Raw genomic sequence first — 22,296 nt, 5'->3', positions numbered from 1 at the left:
CTATTGCAATCTGATTCCTACTTTCCTTTATATGGACTTAAAATTAATACATCGAATTGAACATAACAAATAGTTAAAAATATCTATAATCTCTTTTTTATAATAGGTAAATATTGATCTGTGAGAGAGTATGAAATAAAAGAATGTCCCAATATTTAGGTTGTGAAATGTAGACTGTCTTTCTTATTTACATGATAAAATGTAATGTGACTCATTTGAGTTGTAATAACAATACTAAAATGGAACATATCATAAATTAACTCAAGCTTGCAGATGTAGAGGGCTCTTCAACTTCCACTTTCTCAACAATTACATGCCTTGATGGTGGACCAAACAAACTCAATACCACCTGCAACCCACAAAACCAATGTTATAAATTTTTTATCTAACCAAGCTGTATGGCAATGTTCTTGTATAGTTTCAGGCATAAATTTGATGAGACAAAGACAATTACTTATTCAATGATCAAACAACTCAAAGCACAATGAAATGGGAAATCTGAGGGCACTGATATAATCTTAGCGATAAAGAGCTGATGACGGGTAAAGTGTGATTTACTTACCGGTAAAAACACAAGCCCGTGCAAGAAACCAATGAGAACCAAAGCGAGGTACATTTGGAAGTAATAAACCTGCAAAATGACAAAAACTATTTTTAATCCACAAGGATAGCAAAAATGAATGGAAACTGAGAGGGAAAGATCACAGACCACAAAAATTTCAGATCTTGCGAAGCAAAGCACAATTACTCCAACAAGTTTTGTGAGCGTAATTCCACTGCCAAGTCCAAGCCAAAGTAGAACTTTTAATTTGTAGGGAGTAAAAATGTAAAAACGAAATGATAACAAAGCCAAGGAATTGTGAATTGATCATTCTATAGGAAGACAATTCCAGTTCCGCTCAAAGCCATGGCCAATAGATCAAGAGTTACTATGATTAAGTAAAACAAAAGGTATTATAAATATGTTCAAAATTAAAAAAGATGAAAGAATAGCTCATGTAAAATAGAAACTGCATAACATTTTCTTTAGCGTCCTGCTGTCCCGCGTGGAAGGTTTGTGGAGGTAAAATCAGACTGAGGTAAAAAATTCACGACACCTAAAGGTTTCGATAACAGACTTAAAAAGACACAATCTGGTACAAATACCGGACAATTAAAGTTATCCACCAAAAAGGCAAAACAACATAATCAAGTGTACAAATTGCCACCTATAATTTACACCAAATATATCTTATCACATAAAAAATAAAAAACAAAACAAAACAAAAGATGTAACCATATCATCAAGCTATAAGCATCAGCACAGGTTGGACAAAGAAAATAAAATAGATGGTTAACCTGAAGACGGAAGCTCCCATTGTACTCAGAGCCTCTTTCATTCGTTGGTCCCTATTCCCATGGCTTACCTGCATAGGACAGCAGCGAATTGTAATATCACTGCATTATAAGTAATCAATGAGATCTATATTATTGCAGTGTGAAAATGTTTGTCAAGAGATACATGTTAAATAGGAATTTTAAGAGGTTTAGGTGAACTATTACGTGTGAAGAAACATGATGCTCCTCTTTCATACCACAAAAATTGATATAATAACAAGACAAATGAAAACTTCAGACAAATTGCATAGGTACACATGACTAAGGATAATACAACCATGACCATCTCCATCCTCTGAATGAAAAACTTCAATATGTAAATAATAAGAGGCTTAAAAAATTACTGCTGTAAGCACTGATACTAACCAAGAAGGCGTGCACTATATGCACACAAAACTCAACAGCAATCCCTATTGACATTATAAGGTTTACAACGGAGACTGCATTCAGTTGAATATCCAGAATTGCCATGACGCCCTACAGCATCCAATAAGGAATAAGTCTTCTACAAATTGAAAAATATATGGAACATTATGTATAATAGTCAAAGCAGACATTTACCAAGAGATCCACCACAATCATGACCAATACAAGTAGAATGATTGCTGAACTCCACGGACTGATTTAGACAGAAACAAACATTAACAAAAAGTGAAAATATGTAATTTAAGAAGGAAAAACGATTTAGATGTAAACAATGTAAAATGAGGACCAGGAGAGGATATCAGACCTGGATGTAATAATCAGACAAACAATAAATATAGCACCTGTTATTAACAGATAAGATACTCAGTTAGATAAAAACAAAATTAATAAAATACTAAAATATGAAAATGCAACTTGAACATATAAAAAAGCAATAATACAAAGATAATAAACAAAGATAATACAGTATAAAAATATCTCGAAACAGAACTAAAAAGATTAAAGAAAAGTAATTGAAATCTGGATAGCAAATACTTCCATGAAAGACACAACCTTCATGACAAAGATTGAAAAAGAAAAGTTATGTTAAAATTACAAGATGAATATCATGAGCAGCATCTTGATTAATCCAGCAATACGAAGCACCAAAAGACTAGACCATATTGCGGTATCAGAATGTAATAAAAGAATGAGAGTTGAAGAGGATAGTTAACACAGTAATCTAGAAAATCTATTAATATAAAATAAAACTAGCTTTGAAGACATAGAATTGACACTATAATCATTTGCAATACTGACCAAGTGCTATAGCAATGTTGATCAAAGCAATCCTCCAAATATCCAGATATTGCTCAAAGAAGATATAGAACACAGAATATGGAAAGATCTCGATCTACATCAGAAAAGAGATGTCAGTACAGCATTACAGCAATAATATTGCAGCAGACCATTTCCACAGAATTATGGGCTAACATGCAAACAACTGATGCAGCACCACAAGAAAATTATTAAAACAGGAACCATAATTATATACTATCTCCATGTACTGTTATAAGTTTTTTTTATTTTACTTGTATTTATGAAAATTGGCATAACTGCAGAACTCGCAACCAGGGGTACTGCAGTTCAACATAGTTTTAGAACATGGGAGGGACTACCAGCAGAATGGGCTGGAAACCTCTAATTAGAACTCAATTTACAAGAAACTGATACAACCACCTTCCAGTCAAGGATAGGCACACTTTGTTCGAGAAGTTCATAAGAACTTAGACACAGAAGAAACTAATTAACCACCTCAGCGACAAGCACAGTATGTTATATATGCATAGGAAATTAAGCATGAGAGGTGGCTAGACAAATCAACCATTAACCATGTCGAAAAGATAGACCTCCAACATGATAGCATGTAGAGTATAGATGAAATAAAAATCAATCTAGCCACCAATATATAGGCATGCGAAACTAAAGATGAGAAGCAGCCAGAGAAATTAACCCTTAACCATGTTGAAAAGATAGACCTCCAACATGATGGCATGTATAGAGTATAAACGAAATGAAAAGTAAGCTAGCCACCAATATCATCATCTACTAGCCATCCTTGATGGAAACAAAATAGCATACTATACAAAAAATTGCTCCAAAAAGACTGCACAGAGCTTAGTCCTGGAACAATGAAGGCTAAAACGTATAAAATTGCTCTGGAGAGTTAATTTTAAACCTTTAAAGAATCAGAAATTTTTGAGCTGAACTCCCTTGCTGCTCGCATTGAACTAACATAGTCACCCTGAAGAAAATCACAGTCCAACAAAAGTGAAACATTCAACATCATCTATGCAAACAGAGCAAATACAATTCTAGTATCAAGGTGCTGCCATACTTGTTTGTTAAGTGGTGTGTGATATGTACGAAACTCTGATGCTCGTATAACACCACTCTCATACCCTGTCAACAAGTTAGAAATAAAAAAATTAAAACAACCCACTCATTTGATTAGGGAGGCTTTGGGTCTACATAATTACCAAATAAGAACCAGAAGAAGATTATCTAAATACAAAAAGAAAAAACTTCTTGTTTTACTAACCAGTTAGATCCACACTGTTGGTGTAAGCCCCATGACCACCCTTTGCACAATCAGCAGATGGCAGTGCGTTGAGGAACCACGGAAGCTTCTCCCTAAATTGTGCCGTAGACGGGCGATCATTAACCAAATCTGAGTGGCGAAAGCACTGGAATCGAACCAAAAGGAAGTCCTTTAGAAGAAACTAAAAGATATCATTACTTGAAAAGATTAAAAAGAGACAAGGTGTCCACAAAAGAAAGAATCCATCTAAAGGATCACAAAAGTCTATACAGTAAAGTTTGAACAACTAAACAAAAGCTTATACAACTCAAAAATCAATGTCAGTAGCACAAAATTAAACCAAAACCCCTCCCCAATCTAGGTGAATAAAGAAAAAGGAAGTATCTTGAAAAGCTTTAGAGATCGAAGCCCAAAGAGAAGCTAGCAAACTAACTCTATCCCACAAAATAAGAGTATCTTCCTCACATTATCTTCTTTTGTTTCTTCTTTAAAACCTTCAATTTGATATTACTGAAAAGTAGATTAAGCAAGCATAAAGCAACTTGTATTTGATAATGCTTCTAAAATATAAAAAGATGTCCAGCCGTTCACACAAGAGGAGAGGATTACCGTTGTACAGTCTTTGCAGACTCCACCTATGCCACAAGGTCCTTCATCAGGTGAACAGCAAGGTGGCTGGAGAAAAGAATTAATGCTTTAGTAATCTAATGGTACATCCAACACTTATAAACCAAATTGAACCAGGTGAATAGGGCTTAAAGTTAGAAAATAGAAGTTATGAAAATCATGCTATGAATATAAGAAACTGATTAATAATTTACAAGGACCATAGTAATGCACAACACTAACTAGATCATTGACGTATATATGCACTGTAGATTGGTATATGGGGTGTGGAATAAGATAATAATGTCGAATGATCAATTTTAAAGTGGCACATTTGACAGGAGCGCAAACCTGATCATCAGGTGGACAATAAGTGCCGTTCAAAAATTTCCTACAGCAGCCAAAAGCCTCTGGAGATGTCCATACGAGAAAGTCATCAAGCCATGAAGCAGCTGGTTTAGCAATGTAGCTTGACTCTGGAATTAACGATGCTTTTGATATCTGAGAAATGGAAAAAATACATTGAATATTAGTACACAAGAAAGAAAAGAAAAAAAAAAATTTGAACTATAGTTAAACATGAGAAGAAAAAATTATCATCAAATTACAATTGCAGCCTATGACTTTCTCATATGTTCCATCACCTATATTCTGATTTGGTAGAGGACTCTGAATACTAATAGGCAACAAAACTATGCTTAACTTTCAAGCAGTATATACAGTGTGATTTTTGGAACTTAAACACCAGTAAGGGTATAAAACTACTCAGGCAAAATCTTGATATGTATGTCACATGTCTTAGGAGTAAAAGGTGACGTTTAAGATCCAATATTTAAGTGAAAATATTACCTCATTCAAAAGAGAGTTTGAATCACACTGGCTGATGGAGCATAACTGGTTTGTCTGTCTTGATTCCAAGCTGAGTATGAAAGCCGTTTAACATCAGGAGAAGCTTTATGTCAATTATTGTGCTTGGTTGGGTTAACAATAAAACAATAGACAAACATTATTTAAAGGACACAGAAACGACTCAACCAAGCCCTAATACCAACTACTTGGGGGTGTCTATAAGAACTTTTTCCCGTCATCTTTACATGACTAAACTCTGAGTCAAATTATCAGCAATCATACCTCTGTGTTCTAATCTATGTTAACCTTGTATATACATCATTCTTTTAAAAAAAGATGGCATAAAATAGGATCAAAGTGGACAAAAAAAGTGTATGATATAACAACCAGACCAATACCTGTAGTTGAAATCCTTCACAACAAAATATAATGGAGGTCCAACTCTAAGATATTCAGAGACATCATTGAAATATCCCTGATGCAAATAAGATTTTGACAGTAAGTAGGAGGTCCTGAAAAAGGTGAACATAAAAATAATAAAAAATCAAATGACATAAATAGGCTAAGAGTACTCTGAACCTGAAGGTAAGAATCCCGAGGAAGCACGATCTGTTGCTCCAAACCAGCTTCAAGCCTTGTAGATAGTGCCTATTAAGAAAAAATGAAAAAAAATCAGAATGCTAATATAAAATTTTCAAGATACCAAATATATATATATATATATGAAAACAATAACTTACTAATACAAAAGGATTAGAGAAAAGTAGCTATGTAATCATGAGCAACTTACAATGCTTGCCAGAGTGAAAGCAAGAAATATGGCAATGACTATCATTTTCACTCCCCAGAATCCAAGAAATGGAGCGTGAACTTCCTACAATATAGTAATAATTATGTTGATAGAGACGACACAAAAATATAGATGAGTTCCCATGTTTTACCCCTAAAGAAATTACTACTCTCAACATAATCCAATAGAATATATTTTGATCTTTTCAATAAAGCTACCTTTTGCACTTAAAATGAAGAATAAGTCTCTGTGGTTACCAAGGAATATTCATTTAGAGATTCCGTGATACATACCTTCATAAACCGTGCCAGCAGTCCAGGTGCTCTTGGATTCATGCCTACACTTAACCAAAATAATTTGATCAGAGCTGATTGTATTTAATAAAAGAGAAATCTAACACTATAATTTAATATTAACAGATTTAAAGAACACATGGCAAGGACGATGTGATTGCTTAAACAATTACCTTCATCGGATTCTCCATAAGCGGAATGAATTTTTATACATGGAAAACAGTCAATCCTACCATCTTGAACTCTCAAACAATCAAAAACTATCAGTGCAACGAAGGCAGTAACTTGCAGAAGAAAATCCAGTAGAACAGCCAAAGCTACAGGAACACCAGTGTTAACAGAGGTCAAGCGCTAAGCATTTAAAGGTTTCAAAGTTAATCTATCAAGATTAGGAGAGAATATTTGGACCTGACCTGCAAACATGGAGAAGACACGGCATGCGGGCATAGGAATGAAACTTCCAACTGCAAAGGCCAAAAATTCAGATAAACTAGCTAGTGTTATGGATGGCCCAACTTCAACAAGTGCATTGCTTATTCGTTCCTCTAAAGGTAACTCCAATGGCTGACGTTTAACAGCATGAACCAATATACACATGTTATCCACTCCGACCTGATTAAATTTTGAAGGAAGCACAAAACATATTATAATTGGAGATGGCCACAACATGATAATGAATTAAATCAGGCAAGTAAAATCTATAAACCAAAAAATAAGAAAACAGCAACATTCAAAATATTTGGAAATAAACTTACAGCTAAGACAAGGAAAGGAATAACTTCCATTATTATTAATGTAGATTTAACTCCAATGGCACTGAAAACTCCAACAGATCCAAGGACAGAAAGCATAACCAGTATAACTCCAGAAAGACCAAGCAACGCCTGTATAATGTATACCATTAGATCAAATGTGAGTTGCATATACTAAACACCACCAATAATCTTGATTACATAGATACAGATACAAGAAAATGTTAATTTACATGCACATGCTATGCCAGCATGTGCGCATAAGTGTGAATATGTTTTATAGAAGATGTTTTCGACAATAGAATAAAAAATTCAGTAAAGGTTTTTTTTAACCATTTATTAATATACAAAACAATGATGTCAATGAATTTTTTCCTTCTAATAAAAAATTGCTCACCTAGGGGTAACAATTAAGCACAAAAGAACTTCATTTCTCCATAAGTTTGATCACAATACTTTACCAAGACCATCTCTAAAATCTTCTATATTAATTATAGTAGGCTATCCCATGCTTTCAACATCTTAAACTAGAGCATGGGTGAAAATCTATATTACTTTACCAAGACCAAATCTAAAAAATTCTATATCAAAATATAGTGGATGATAACTTTAGGCCAAACTGAATTCATACCTTGGATGAGATATAGAAAGTAGATAAACGAGATGCATCTCCCAGTGCCACAGATATATAGGCAAACATCACAAGATAGCTTGCCTGAGATGGAGATGGAGAAAATGGGAGAAAAGATGAGAAATCGAAGAGTACGACCAATCGACAAGTAATAATAGGAATTAAATGGAAAAGGGTACTCACAACAATAAATTGACTAATATGAAGAAGACTTTGATTGTGACTTACCAATATTGTGATGACATCTGCTGTACTTTCTCTTTTAAGTTCTTCCTCAATTGAACTTTCAGATGAAAATGAAAGAGTAAGATTCCTAGACTGCACCATTGGTAGCAGCTCCTCCTGTCAATTTTAATTCATCAAAATTTAATGGGCATCCAACCATCTAAATTGAGTATATTACGTAAAAAAATGCAAGCAAATTACTGCCAAATCAAACAAATTCAATCACGCTCTAGTCACAACATTACCTTCATCAGCGGTAAACAATTGAACATCAATAAACAAAAATGCAACAATATATCATATCATGGAAGTTCAATAACAAAATATTGCATTAAAAAACTCCATTACTGCAACAAATATGTAGACCCTAAATTTATCAAATAATACTTTAAATTGAACACGTTAAACAAATTTAGATATCATTCATAAGGAACACAAAAAGGAATTGTGCAGTTCTCAAACCTTCGCTAACTGGATGAAAGCTTTTTCCCAAGCCACTGCCTTTCCATTTTCATCTATTGCATTATTAACTGGATATGTAACAACAAATGCAGAAGCCTGAAATTGAAACAAAAGCAAAGGATAAGAATATAATCAGATTTTTAGGAAATGGATAAAGTTATTACCTCTGAATAATTGTTCCCAAAAAATCCTCCTAACACCGTGCTTGGATCAAGTGGGGCCTCAAATGCACTCAAACATGTGTCTGCCGAAGCATAATGCTAAAGGTGGGAAGATGGACAGAATAAGAAGTCAACATACAATTAATATTCCAGTACAGTAAAAACCAGTATGTCATATAAAATAACAAGCTTTAAACAGGCCTCAAGTAATAAGATTTAAGTCTTCAACCTTCAAATCTAAAACAGAACTCTGAACTATGATTACTTAAATATACAGAACTTGAATCAAATTTTTAGTTGACAACGTAATAGCCCTGAAAATACTGGGAACACATTGCTTGAGCTCAAAATAAAGCAAGCACATTCTTTCTATTGCAATTTTAATGAGTAGTGTGACTATTTTTAGAATATTAGAACCATGGACAGCTTTAAGCCATTTAAATACATAGATCTAGAATCTTTAAGCATGTTAGTGGAGGACTTATGGATTATCTAGGCACAAATTTTATATCGAGCCATATTTGATTTAAGAGTTATCAAACAATCAAGTGTCTAAATGTCAAAAACAGTCACCAAAAAAGATACCTGAAAACAGTACTCAGCATGTGCAACTCCTCCATAGTAGTCATAATTGTCTGGGTCCATTTTGAAATACTGTCAGAATAGATTAGAAATCCAAAAACAAAGATGTCATTGCTTGGAAAGGACATGTTATTACTTACATTTATTTGCTTTAGACTGAGAAGCTCTAAGAAAATAATTTTGAGTTACAAATATATTAAAAAGCAAAAGGAAAATGATAAGCATAAATCAGCCTCACAGTAGCAAAGCTTTCCCCAAAACTCCATTTCATTACTCTACCATACATATGAATTGACACGTAATGATATACACTCAGCTGAAACCAATAAAAACGTTCAAAAACCTGCAGAACACTCTGAGTGGCACAATCCTCGCCTAGAGGCTTTAAGCAAATGTTAGATATGGATATCAATGAACCAGAATAATTTGCACGAATTTTATCAACCTGTCAACATGAGCAAAGAAAAGAGAGCTAATTATTTATTTAGTAAATACTCATAGAGAAGTAAGAACATATATAAATCAATTCAAATTAAGGATATCTCAATTTTGTTTACATATTCATATGGAATTTGAAAAGTAGTCAGTCACAAAGAGTACCTTCTTTTGTACTTCAAACAGTAATTGGATGTTATCCTCTGTGACAATACCGGGTGTTTTGTCAAGCTTGGAATCAGGTGATGTTGTCAAAATAAGCTGACGAACCAAAAGAAATGCACAATTTTTGAAAAGATATAAGCTAATCCTTGTAATAATATTCTTACAATACACAATCAAATATATAAATAAAGTCAAATGTAGAAATAAAGAGAAAACAAAACCCAATAGAGTTTCTTCTTTTCTATATAGATTGTACATAAAACATACAACAGGCAACTAAATCACAAGAAATCAAACAGATTAAAGATAAAGAAAGAGAAACATTGAAAAGAACCTGTTCAATTCTGTAAAAAGGGGCAAGGTGTTGGTCGAAAAACCGTTTCTCTTCAGCTGCCTTACTCCCGGGACCTACCCACAACTACATAATTACATCTGTCAAGCCCTGACCATGATTTAAATTGAAAATGAAACATATTTATAAAAATTTGGAAGCTAGAACACAGAGAAAAATAGAAACTGGAAGGAAACAGTAAAGAACTTAATTATCTTGATTTTTAAATTTTAGGACCTAACCTTATTTGCAATAAGCTTTTGCTTTTGTACAGAAAATTTCAAGAAACATTGTATACAGGTTAGAGCTATTCATTAATATCACAAGCTAGAGCGATATTTAAGAATTAAGAGGCAGTCACAAACAATGAAGGCCACTCAAAATGGACAAGTTTTGCTGTAAAAAATACAAGACAGGAGAATTAGTAATCATGATAAACCGTTGACTTTGGTGGTCACATTTACACCTGATTATGTACAGAAGGGACAAAGAAGGTGAACTTAAAATACATGAAACAACAGAAATTTGTGTGCTTCCCTCCTCATAAGGATATGTAGAAATTTGTGCGCCACTCAACTTGCTATTATACTATAAAACAAGTCAAATCCAACAAAATATGATCTTCAGCTGGGGAACAACTATTTTAACAAGATCAAATAAGGAGGAAAAGGAGCATCAAACGCAAAATTCAGTCATCTGGAAATTGATCATAACATTTAATCCAAAAATAATTGGCACATATAATTAGAAGGTTGCCAATCAAAGAGAGTCAAAATAAAAAAATAAAAAAAGACCAGTTGGACCATATGCATTACAAGGTGCCTGATCAGCTCCCAGGAGACAATTTTATCATAATCATGGAATAAAAAATTAACTCAAGCATATACAATGAGGATCTTGGGCTTTGATTTTAACAAATAGTTGGTAAGTCACATGAAAAACTCTTTCACATAATAAAAAGATACAAAAAGGTCAATATGATACCTTCTCTGGCCGTGTCTCCACATTGAAACGAATTAGACCTAAGCAAAGCACAAGAATAATTGCCAATGACGTGCTCAATACAAGAGTGGGATTTCTAGCAACCCATTGTCCATAAGTCCTGGACATATTAAAAAAAAAAAAAAAATTATTCAGCATATCTATCTTATCCTAAAAGTAGAAGTGTTGTAGTTGACCTGTAAAAGCTCGACATGTATCCTTGAACAACAGAAAGCTGTTCCTCCTTTGTTAGCTGCAGATACAATAGAAACGAAAAATAGGATATTAAACGAAAAGAAAAAAGTTAAATTAAGCACTCATCCCAACCAACAGCTAAAAGATACAGTGATTAGAAAAAAGAAAGAAGTTCAACACCAATAAGTAATAGTTATTGCTGTAGGTGAAATACCACATGTTTAATAACATCCAAGCCAATCATATCAAAAAATGGGAAAAGTTAAGAGGTTGGAAAACTGTAATGCAAAAAATCTACCTTTAAGGAAAAATTCTTAGCCTCTTGCACATTACTAGAATCAGTTCCTCCTTTATTCATCAATAAAGGTTCCGTGCTAGATCCAGGTATCCTCCTTTCTCTTGTTCGCCGAAACAAAACCCACCCAAAAAATGTAGATACCAGAAGAATATAAGCAATCACCAACAAAAAGTCGACACATTTGACCTACAACATCAGTCAACGGCACCAGGTAAATTATAAGCCCTGATTGGAAAATTTAGTACATGGATTTACCAACAGAATAATTCACAACATAGTCATTAATATTTAACCAGGCCAACGTGATAGTAATAAGAAAATAATTTGACAGTATTATATCAACTCCAACCTTAAGAGATCCAATTCGAATTGAGCAAGATTCTTTCTTTTGTGGATTAGGAGGTTCAGAACTAGAGCACATGGGTGACAAAGGACAGTCACCGCAAGAACAGCCAAGGGAAGTGTCACCGCATGTATAAACAGACACATTCATGAGCTCCAACCCAGCTGACTCAGGAGTGCTTAACTTAAACTTTATGGCATATGGTGACCCAGGCATTCCAGGGGCAGCTTTTTGACCAATAAAAGCAAACCATTCTGGCAAAAACAATAGTCCACAAAAGGATTAAAACTTGGAGAAAATCAAACAATTACTCGGTACAAACAGAGATAAGCATGAGACTTTACCAAAAAAAAAAAAAATGCAACAAATTTCATAGGTTAGTCAAACACAAACACACACTTTTCTGCCCCCTAAATCCACATTTCTATTGATAAGGACAAAGAACGATTCGTATTAGTACAAAATAAATATAAATAGGTGGCAACATGAAAGACATTGATTCAAGATGAGTTTTGGTGGTTTGGAAGAAAGAAATATGCAGCTCATAGAAAGAGGAGACCGTATAAGAAAAAAGAAACTTGGAGATTTGAAACTGAAAACATGGCAACTTTAACAGCAACGACAAAGTTAACTATTGAAATTTGTGCAGAGACTGTTGATATAGCCGCCCACAGATAGTAGAATCACCTTTAAAGTTTTTAGCACCGGCACCAATGAAATCTATGGCCCGAGTATTCATAGTACCAAACTTTACATCCTTGCAAGAACTATACAGACCTTCCCCAAAAGTTTTGGTTACAAAATAGTCAATTCCATCCACGGTTAAACTGCCATTGACCTGGAAAGAAAAAAAATTCACAAAGATGCAACAATAGTGAAATATAAGTGGACTTCATATTATACAGAGACCAGCACTATTAATAGCAAGGAAAAAAATGACATAGTTCAACAATGATCTTACTGATTGTTGCTTTAGATCAAATTCTCATTTTGGTGATAGTAGTGTTCATAAAACAGAGTATTTTGGAATTAGGAAATAAGAATACCGTTTTCAAACTGTTTGGTCCCATTACTAACACGGAAACTACTAAGGTAAGAAATATAAGCAAGCATCAGATGAAATAGTCTCCTACAAGTGATTAAACTAAAGGCTAGAGAGTATTATCATGGAATGAGCTCTGAATGGCATCATCAGTACGCCTCACCTCAGCAACAGAAGTCACATTGATGAATAGGCTTTGATTTGGAGAGCAGGAAAGCTCGCAGAAAAGGTTTAAAAAGTTCCTCAAGCATGCTGGACAGCCCACAAGGAAAGGTATAGCCTGCAATAGATTGCACATTATGGTATAGAGTTACAAAATGATACCACATAGAAATTGGTCAGGTGAACAATAATAGAAACCAAAAACATGTGCTTGGTCTGAGATAAACATTAGCCTATTTGAACCACCCAGCCAAGCATACTACACATATAACTATTTTGAACAACCTCATTTAACACATTCTTACCTGTTGAACCTGCGCTCTCAGCGTTTCAAATTGAGTCTCTGTACAACAAACATTCCCACTTATTGATGGACACAAGCTTTGGATTTTTGCAGAAAGCAACTCATCGGGCTGGAAAACATATAACATGAATTGAGAAACCACAATTATGCTGTTAGAGAAACATGTGAGGAGAGAACTTCTAAAAAGAATGTTACTTGATCAAGCAAGAAGTCACCTTCACAGAAGGAGAACCATAAGGACAGTTCAGAACTCTCCCATCACTGGTTTCTCCACATATGTCATACATTGCACAATATTCTTTCGAATGCTTTTTCCTGACCAGAAGGCCCAAAGTAAGTGATTGCTCTATAAATAAAAAAGCAACTTAAGACTTTTCGGAAAATTTAGAAGCTAAGACAGAGATCATTTTCATCAGGTCGTCGGCCCAACTATTGCAGTGCTAGCAACACCAAAACTTATGATGAGATGAATAAAAAGTACTACTTCATTTTATGAAATGTTTTTAATTGATGCAAGACAAGAACCAAAACCAAAAAAGCAATTCAGATTGCAGCTAAAAAACACAAAAAATCATTAATAAGATTAACTTAAGAACAAATATTGATGAGAATTGCTACACATAAATATAACATCTTATTGCTAATTAATAAGACTTTTAACCAGTTTAAACAACTTAAACTTAGAAGTGAAGAAGCCTTACCCAACAGTGACATCCTCGCTTAAAGGATTCCATGAATTAGTCTTCCCTGCACTCACTAAAGATGCTAAAACAACAACCTACAAAAAACAAAATACCCACTTTACATTAATTCTAATACCTTATGTTATGCATCATCCACTTGCACTGACCTTATATAACATATAAACATTAAAGGGGCAAAACAACATTTCTATGCAAAAACACTCCTTCACAATCTTTTAAGTTCTAAATTCAACTCTCCTAATAGTAAAGTTCTGAAAACTGATCATTTAGACTTAAAAACCACATAATTTAGTTAAAGAAAATAATCTTTTACCTGTAGAATAACATACGAAGTGGAGAAACTCGTAAAGGAGACCATGTTTGCAGTGGGAAAACTAGTTTTAGATTTGGTGTGGTGGGTTTGCTTAGCTGCAGAGAAATATTGACCACGGTGAAGTTGGTTTGCGACTCGACTTGAGTCGACTCAGTGAGTCAGTAGCTTTTTACTTTATCCCGCAATTATGATTAGTTATGAGGATACGACACGTAGCATTTATTACAATGAGTCATTGTAAATCTAATAGTTTAATAACTACGATAACAAGGAGTTAAACGCACCGTTTTCTCTCTTTCACTACCTGACTAGTGTACGCACCAATAAATTATTACATCATCAATTCATCATTAAATATAAGATTAAACGGCATTTCCCCATTCAACTTTCTTACCCCAAAAGTCTCAAAATTCAAATTTATTACCCAAAGTTTATATTCCAACCAATCGCTAGCCGATTATGATATTGTTACGATCTCATATCACACTATTCTCTTCCTCGATCATAAGTCACTAAAACCTCTTAAACCTTCTTTTTGTCAATCCCGTCACCGACAATCAAACGATTTGTGGAACGTATAACCGCCCCTTCCAAGTCAGATTTTGATCAATCATGATTACCAAAACCTAACTTGTCACCACCGAAAGACTTACTGGCATCCTCTGTTCAAAAACTCCAACAACCTAGACCGAATTTGCTCTCTATTTGCATAAAGTCGTTTACTCTTAAAAATAAATAATAAATTAACAAATTTAACAATGAGATTTAACTTTACAGAAAAAGATAACCTATAAATTATTACATCATCATTCAAAATTGCCCAAGAACTGATCCCTCTCATCAATCTTCACACAACTATGCAACTCCTTAACTACAGTGTCAATCTCACAAGCCTGTGGATGTGACTTGTCTCCAGCAACAAATTTACAAGCCTTGTTATCAACATGCACCAAGCTATAACCACCAATAACCCNTATATGACATATATAGCCTCTGGTTCCGGTTCCTTCCATTTTGGGTGGGTACCCGAAAAGCCCAACCATTATATGTTTTGTATAGAGTCATTGTGGGTGAAGGTTGGTTTCACTTGTCATTTAATCCCTTATAGAAGCCCATAATTTGAAGTGATGAGTAATAAATGACGAATTGAAATAATTAAAGATAGCTCCACTTCTAGGATACCTTGTTAGCAACCGAGATAGCTCCACTAGCATTAGGGTCACCTAAAGTATTAGGCAATTTACAAGTTTTTTTTTTTCTTTTTTGGTAACTTGGGATACCCCTATTAGCAACCAAAGAGAATAGAACTCATGACTTTTTGAGTAATACATCTAAGAGTTTTTGTCGTATCACTCCGTCACCTAGGGGTGATTTGTAATATACCTAAGAGTCTCTATCGCACCATTCAATAACCCATAGTGGTTTGTAATACACTTAAGAGTCTCTATCACATCACCCAATTACCAGGGATGGTTTTTACAAGATATTTTGGTTTTGGGTATAAGTTTATTAAGTTGGGTTTCTTGACAAAAATAAAATGAAATTGCCATAATTGTCCTACAAATAGTGGGTGGCTTAGCCAGATGTCATATTTTACCTTTAATAATAATTATAATTTGCAAAATTGTACAGACCATGTTCATCCTTCATGTAAGTGGACTATATTCTAAGCATACTATAAATATGAACAATTTATGTGAATATAATAAGAGTAATGCTACATTTACATTACTCATTACACCATTTTTATTACACCATGATGTGATATATCCCACATCCATGTAAATTTTTAATTATTTTTAATTTTTAATATTATAATAAAATAATTATTAGTAAAATGATGATGGTGTAATGAAAATAATGTAATGGATGGTATAAATGTAACATTATTAGTATAATAATAAAACGTAGCTATCTAACACAGTGAATTTATTTTGTGCCATTCATTTGGTTCAACGCATTGACCAGACCAGAACCCTTATTTACGGATTGGGCCATGTCAAATAAAGTGTATTTTTCACTACTTTTGTGTGTGTGCGCTGTAGAATATAGTTCCATTAATTTGACCCTAACTGAACATGAAGAAAAGCTAAAAAGTAAAAAGTAAAAAAAATTATCTTTTCTCATTTGGATGGGTATAATATTTCATAATTGGGATAATATTTTTTTAATTTATCAGACGATGATATTTGGTTGGTTTGTAAAAAATTATTCTCAAAATTTTTTTTTTTTTGGGGGGTGGGGGGATTAAAACTTACCCAAGGTAATCTAATTTTATTTCTCATATTACCCCTAAACAGTTGAGCATTTAGTCCAAATTAGTCTTATATTTGTTAAGATTTACAAAACACTAAATTCACTCATACAGACCCTTTTGTCCTCACTTTTTAAATTTTTTGAACGACATTGCCCTTGTTATTGTCATTATTTACAAAAATATCATTGTACCAAGAATTAGCCACCACCGCCAGCCGTCGGAGGCTGTCAAAAGTCGTTATAATGGCGTACGATCGATTGTATATGGCCGACTGTGCGCCGGTGAGGCCTTTTTCGACCATGGATATGTGATCCATGGTCAGAAATGGCCAGATCTGACTGTTTCACAACTAGATCTATTATCGTTTCACGGCCAAAGATGTGTCTGTCAAACAGCCACATCTTTAGTCACGAAACAATCGTGGCCAGATCTATGACATTACCGGCTCACGGCTAGATCTGTGGCACTGTTGGCGGCCGCCGATGGTGTTGGTTGGCTGTCGGCTGTGGCTTGGGGTGGGTAAGGGTGTTTTTGTTGGTTGTTAGGGTGTTTTTGCTAAATCTGAAAAGTAGAGGGTTAAAAAAAATTCAAAAAATAATAATAAAAAATACTATTATATCAATATTTAAAAAAAAAAACAATTTAGTAATCTAAATAACATACCGACTCATTTATCCTCTCAATCAAACATATTATTCACCAATTTATTCGAACCAACGAAACACATTTTCTAAACATTCTCAATAATCTTCAAAGTAATTTTTTATTCCATTAATATAATATCCTCTATAATGAACTATTATAAGATCAAAACGCTCCCTTAAGGTGAGGGTGGTGACAATTGTTGTCGCAATCGTCATTAGTATTATTTGTGAAATTTGAGGTTTAATCAATCTTTCTACACTATTTTCTATAGTTTATGCGTACCATACTACCATTATCTACTAACTAATACTGAAGCATAGCCATCTGAGTTGAGTCAAGTTTAGTTTAACCCAAGTCAGCCACGTTTATTGCATTTATCACTACTGAAGTTAAAATTTTTTTTTTTGTTTAGTACATAACATTTTGTTAGTTTATTAAAATTCCAAGTTCTTTTTTTTAACTAAGTTATATCTAAATAAAAAAAAAAAAAAGTATTCATATATAATTCTTTTACCAATTTATCATAATATGAATACATAAAAAAGATAATTATTCTAAACCCATGAGGTTTCACCAATACACTGATAACTTCTTCAGGTTTAGGTAATAACTCATGACCTTAGGAGTGCGTTTGGTTCATATAATGTTTTATTAGAAAGGGATGCTATATTAATAAAAAGATAGATCACCTTGAAGATTGCTAAAATGTTTAGAGAAATGTGTTTAGTTGGTTTGAATAAATTGGTAAGTATGTTATATTAATATGTTTGGTTGAGAAAATAAATGGGTGAGTATGTTATATAGATTACTAAATTGCCCTCCTTTTTAAATATTAATATAATATTATTATTATTATTATTATTTAAATCATTCTTTTAACCCCCTATATTTGAAATTTTGTTAAAACACTTCAGCCATATAAAACTTTAATTGATGGCAAAATCACCCCTACCCACCCCAAGCCATTGCCAATAGCCAGCCACCACTGCTAGCAGTCACTAGTCATGTGTCAGTAAGCGTTTTCAGATCTGGTCATTTCTATGGCCACAAATCTGGCTGTGAAATGGCCAGATCTTTGGCCGTGAAACGACAATTGTTTCATGCCCAGATTTGTCGTCGTGGTTGAAAACGGCTTTACCGGCACACGATCGGCCAAATCCAATCGATTGTGCGCCATTACGATAACTACCACCATCGGCCGGTGGTGGTTTTGAGTGGTTGGGGGTATTTTGTTAACTTTTAAACTTTTTTTATGGCTGAGGTGTTTTAGCTAAATTTTCAAATGTGGGAGGTTGGGCTAATGATTATTTGGTAGACATTTAAGGGCAACGTGTCGAAATTGTATTTAATTAAGGCAAAATAGGTATAAAAATCACATTACCTTGTAATCTTTTAATAACACCTCCTTAGGGTATCTAATATCCTCCCCCCCCCACATTTTAGCTAAATTTTCAAATGTGGGAGGTGGGCTAATGATTATTTGGTAGACATTTAGGGCATTGGTCCGAAATGTATTTAATTAAAAGCAAAATAGGTATAAAAATCACATTACTTGATGATAATCTTTTAATAACACCTCCTTGGTGGGATCCCGTCCCCCCTTCCGTAATATTTTTATTATTGCAAACCAAACAACGGAATCTTGCAAAATAAATAAAAATTACCCCCACTCTTATTATCTTATATGACCCCGAACCAAACAAACCCTGATTGTTATTTAGGGTGCAATTGGTTTTAAAAATATTATATTATGGGATATATTATAGAAAGACGAAGTTATGTTATGATGACTGGGGTTGGTGACCCCACTAACAAATTTTTCGTTAGTTTAGTTTGATATTGCTTAACTCCTTATTTATATTAATTTTTCTTGATTGACCCCCTCGTTTATTTTCCCTGTTTTTTTATTACATATTTTTAAATTATCCCCAAAATTCATTCTTGGGTCCGACCTTAGTAAAGATGGAAGGAATAACATATAATAAATATAAAAGAGGTATGTAAGTTAAAGATGCACGTATTGCTAGTTTGGTTTAGGGTGAGAAAAGAAGTATGTTAATGATATGGGAGAAACAAGTATTAAGTCAACCTGGGACTAAGCATGCTATTGTTAACACATGATTATTGGATAACAAGTAGTATCAATTCAACCTTAGGATAACAATTGGGTGCGTTTGGTTCATATTTTGATACTTTTTAGAATAATATTTTTAAAAAAATTAAAATTGGTGGTGGTTATTACGAGGTATGACTGAAAATTAACAAAAAACACCCCCTAGGTTTGTTAATTAAAACAACTCCTGTAATAAAACATTAAAAATTAATAAAAATACCCCCACCGACCCATTAAATACTAGCAGCCGGCTACTACCGTCGGGAGGGTGGTCAAAATTGTTGTATCGGCGCATGATCGACTGGATTTGGTCGAACAGTGCTGCACCAATAAGGCTTTTGTAGTCAATCCACCATGAATCTAACCGAAAAAAATGTCAGATCTACGGCTAGATTGGCCATTGATGGTCAGATCTGGCCTCGTTTGTCGTCAATGATGGCCAAAGATCGTGTTCATGGTCAACGATAGCCAAAGATCTGTCGTGTAACGGCCATATACTAAGCTGTATATCTGGCCTTTTCCAGCTATATCCACGATGGATCTGACCGAAAAAGGATAGATCGGTGCACTACGGCCAGATCCAGCCGGTAATGCATCATTATACCAGATTCTGGCACCTTCTGATGGTAGGGTCGAAGTCTGGCAAATGTGGGTTGGTGGAGATATTTTGTCAATTTCTAAACTTTTTTTTTTTTTTTGGTTTTAGTTAATTAACAAACCTAATGGGTTCAAAAAAATTGATAAAAAATATAAAGTATTTTTCAGAATAGGAAAACAAAATAAGTATTTTGAATTGGATAGGAATAAGATAGGGGAAAAAATTTAGAAACAAATGCACCTTAATAATCCAACCTACGATTATGCATGCTAACTTATGATTTGTAAACTTTGATTGTCCTTTCAAGAGAGAGACCAACACCCTCGGACCACAACTGGTCAAGTTTTGTCGTTTTAAATCCCCACTAACTTAGCAGGGATTATGAATGATGGTTAAATTAGTGTTAGACTACACTTAAATGACAAAACTACCCATTTTTGCTCTCATTCTTTAAGCTTTTCTTTGCGGCCACAACAAGCAGTATACATATTTTCCTAGATCGAATGATAGATTTACACGCAACAGATAATCACATGATGCATGAAACCCATCAACTTTCGCAACAACCCTCCACAGACAAAGTAACACCCACCGTAGGCATAGCATCTCCTCTCTCTATTTCCTTCTCTTTAAAAAATATAGCTTTTTTTTTTCATTAAAAAAATAATTAGTTTTATTAAAATAAATAATAATTTAAATTTGCATTCATTTTAGAAATAAGAATATAGAAATTATTAACAATTGTATTTCATCTCATATATTTCTTATATTGAATAACTGTAATTTATCAAATACATGATATATTATTTTTAGTACGGTGTTTTGAATATATGTGTGTAAGACATATAAACCTTTATGACTTTACCAAAATAAACATTTTTCATGTACTATACTTTAGGTAAACACAATAAAAAAATTAATGGACATTAATTCTTTAACATAATAGTCACACAATCATAAGTTAACCAAGTTTTAACACCATAAGTCACTTATACGCATGTTTATGTGTAGGCAATTATAAAATTCAATCAAAATTGTTTAATGATATAAGGTTATTTGAATTATAATGTTAAACTAGTGGCTTATGTGACAAGTATCACTTTTTAGGACACCATTTAGAGTTTCAAAATGAGTTTTTATTCTTATAAAATGTCATACCAATTTGTTTAACTTATGCCTTATTTGATCTTTCAAGAGAATAACACTTTTATAATTTACTCATTACTGATTGTCCCAACCTTTATTTATATGATATTCCCATAAATAAATAAATAAAAAATCTATAATAGATTACTTATTAAAAAATGTTTCATAAACTATGGCCATGGCCAAACGAGGAAGAGCGAAACTGTCGACACCATCGCGTAATTAATCGAGATTCAAAGAACCTAATCCACTAACCAAGATTGTGGCTCATGGCGGGCCCAGGTTTAAGACGCGGGGTTTCAAGTCCGTAAGAATTTCAAACCTAAACCAGTGCTTAAACATCCAGGGAAGGAGCATTCTACAACATATCCTTGCAATCAATTATTCGTGGGTTAATTGCAATTACATAGACTTGATGTTGAGTTTGACGTTATTATACCAAACACCACCGCTGATATTTTGAAACTAGCCTTCCGTCGTTATTAAATTCCGTAAGATATATTTTCACCTTGTGATTTTGTTTATTTTTAAAAAAATTAGTTTTTTTTTTTCTTTTTCTTCTTTCTCTTTAGCTTTCTTTTAATTCAAAACCCTAGTAAAAATAACCTTTGGGTGCGTTTGAGTGTAGTTTTGGATAGGATTTGAGGATAATATTGGGTGTGGATAGGGGAGTATTACGAGGTAAATTTGAAAAAATTTATGAAAAAAGCCCATAGTTTACTAATTTAATACAAGGACCCACTCTATATAAAATGACAAAAACACACCCCACCACTGCAGTGTCGATTCCGGCCGCCACCGCGGAATCTGGCCTGAAAAATTTCGTTACGGCAAAGACCCGATCGGATCTGTACGTAACGCCATTATTGGCCTTTCGGCCCGAGCACACGGATCTGGCCGGAGGGAAAGGTCAGATCTAAGGGCCTGTTATGGCCGTCGACGGCGGAAAGGCCAAAACGAAGGCCAAAGATGTGGCCGTGTTTCGGTCAACGACGGCCAAGATTGGACGTCGTTGACCGTCAACGGAGGA

General features: G+C 33.9%; 1 protein-coding gene across 1 annotated transcript; it reads right to left on the bottom strand.

The window, feature by feature from the left end:
- Positions 1–90: 90 nt before the first annotated feature.
- On the bottom strand, positions 91–14,657 carry LOC116112831 (NPC intracellular cholesterol transporter 1-like). The gene is made up of 39 exons (XM_031398947.1): positions 14,508–14,657; positions 14,192–14,268; positions 13,706–13,805; positions 13,492–13,599; positions 13,188–13,304; positions 12,670–12,820; positions 11,989–12,236; positions 11,640–11,825; positions 11,344–11,399; positions 11,150–11,267; positions 10,169–10,252; positions 9,835–9,930; positions 9,578–9,679; positions 9,238–9,306; positions 8,656–8,751; positions 8,492–8,587; positions 8,033–8,146; positions 7,805–7,888; positions 7,177–7,305; positions 6,835–7,033; positions 6,595–6,738; positions 6,422–6,465; positions 6,129–6,212; positions 5,918–5,986; positions 5,737–5,813; positions 5,339–5,408; positions 4,841–4,990; positions 4,493–4,558; positions 3,884–4,028; positions 3,680–3,744; positions 3,521–3,586; positions 2,602–2,695; positions 2,108–2,144; positions 1,939–1,996; positions 1,744–1,854; positions 1,339–1,406; positions 710–776; positions 563–631; positions 91–349 (listed from the first exon to the last, which is right to left on the bottom strand). Exons 1-39 carry the CDS (start codon positions 14,550–14,552, stop codon positions 257–259), a joined length of 3,852 nt encoding a protein of 1,283 aa, XP_031254807.1. The 5' UTR covers positions 14,553–14,657; the 3' UTR covers positions 91–256.
- Positions 14,658–22,296: the final 7,639 nt, after the last annotated feature.

The sequence above is a fragment of the Pistacia vera genome, unplaced genomic scaffold (genome assembly GCF_008641045.1).
Source record: "Pistacia vera cultivar Batoury unplaced genomic scaffold, PisVer_v2 Contig67, whole genome shotgun sequence".
Classification (NCBI taxonomy): domain Eukaryota; kingdom Viridiplantae; phylum Streptophyta; class Magnoliopsida; order Sapindales; family Anacardiaceae; genus Pistacia; species Pistacia vera.
Note: the sequence above shows the minus strand (reverse complement) of the source record. Positions and strands in the feature narration are given on the sequence as shown.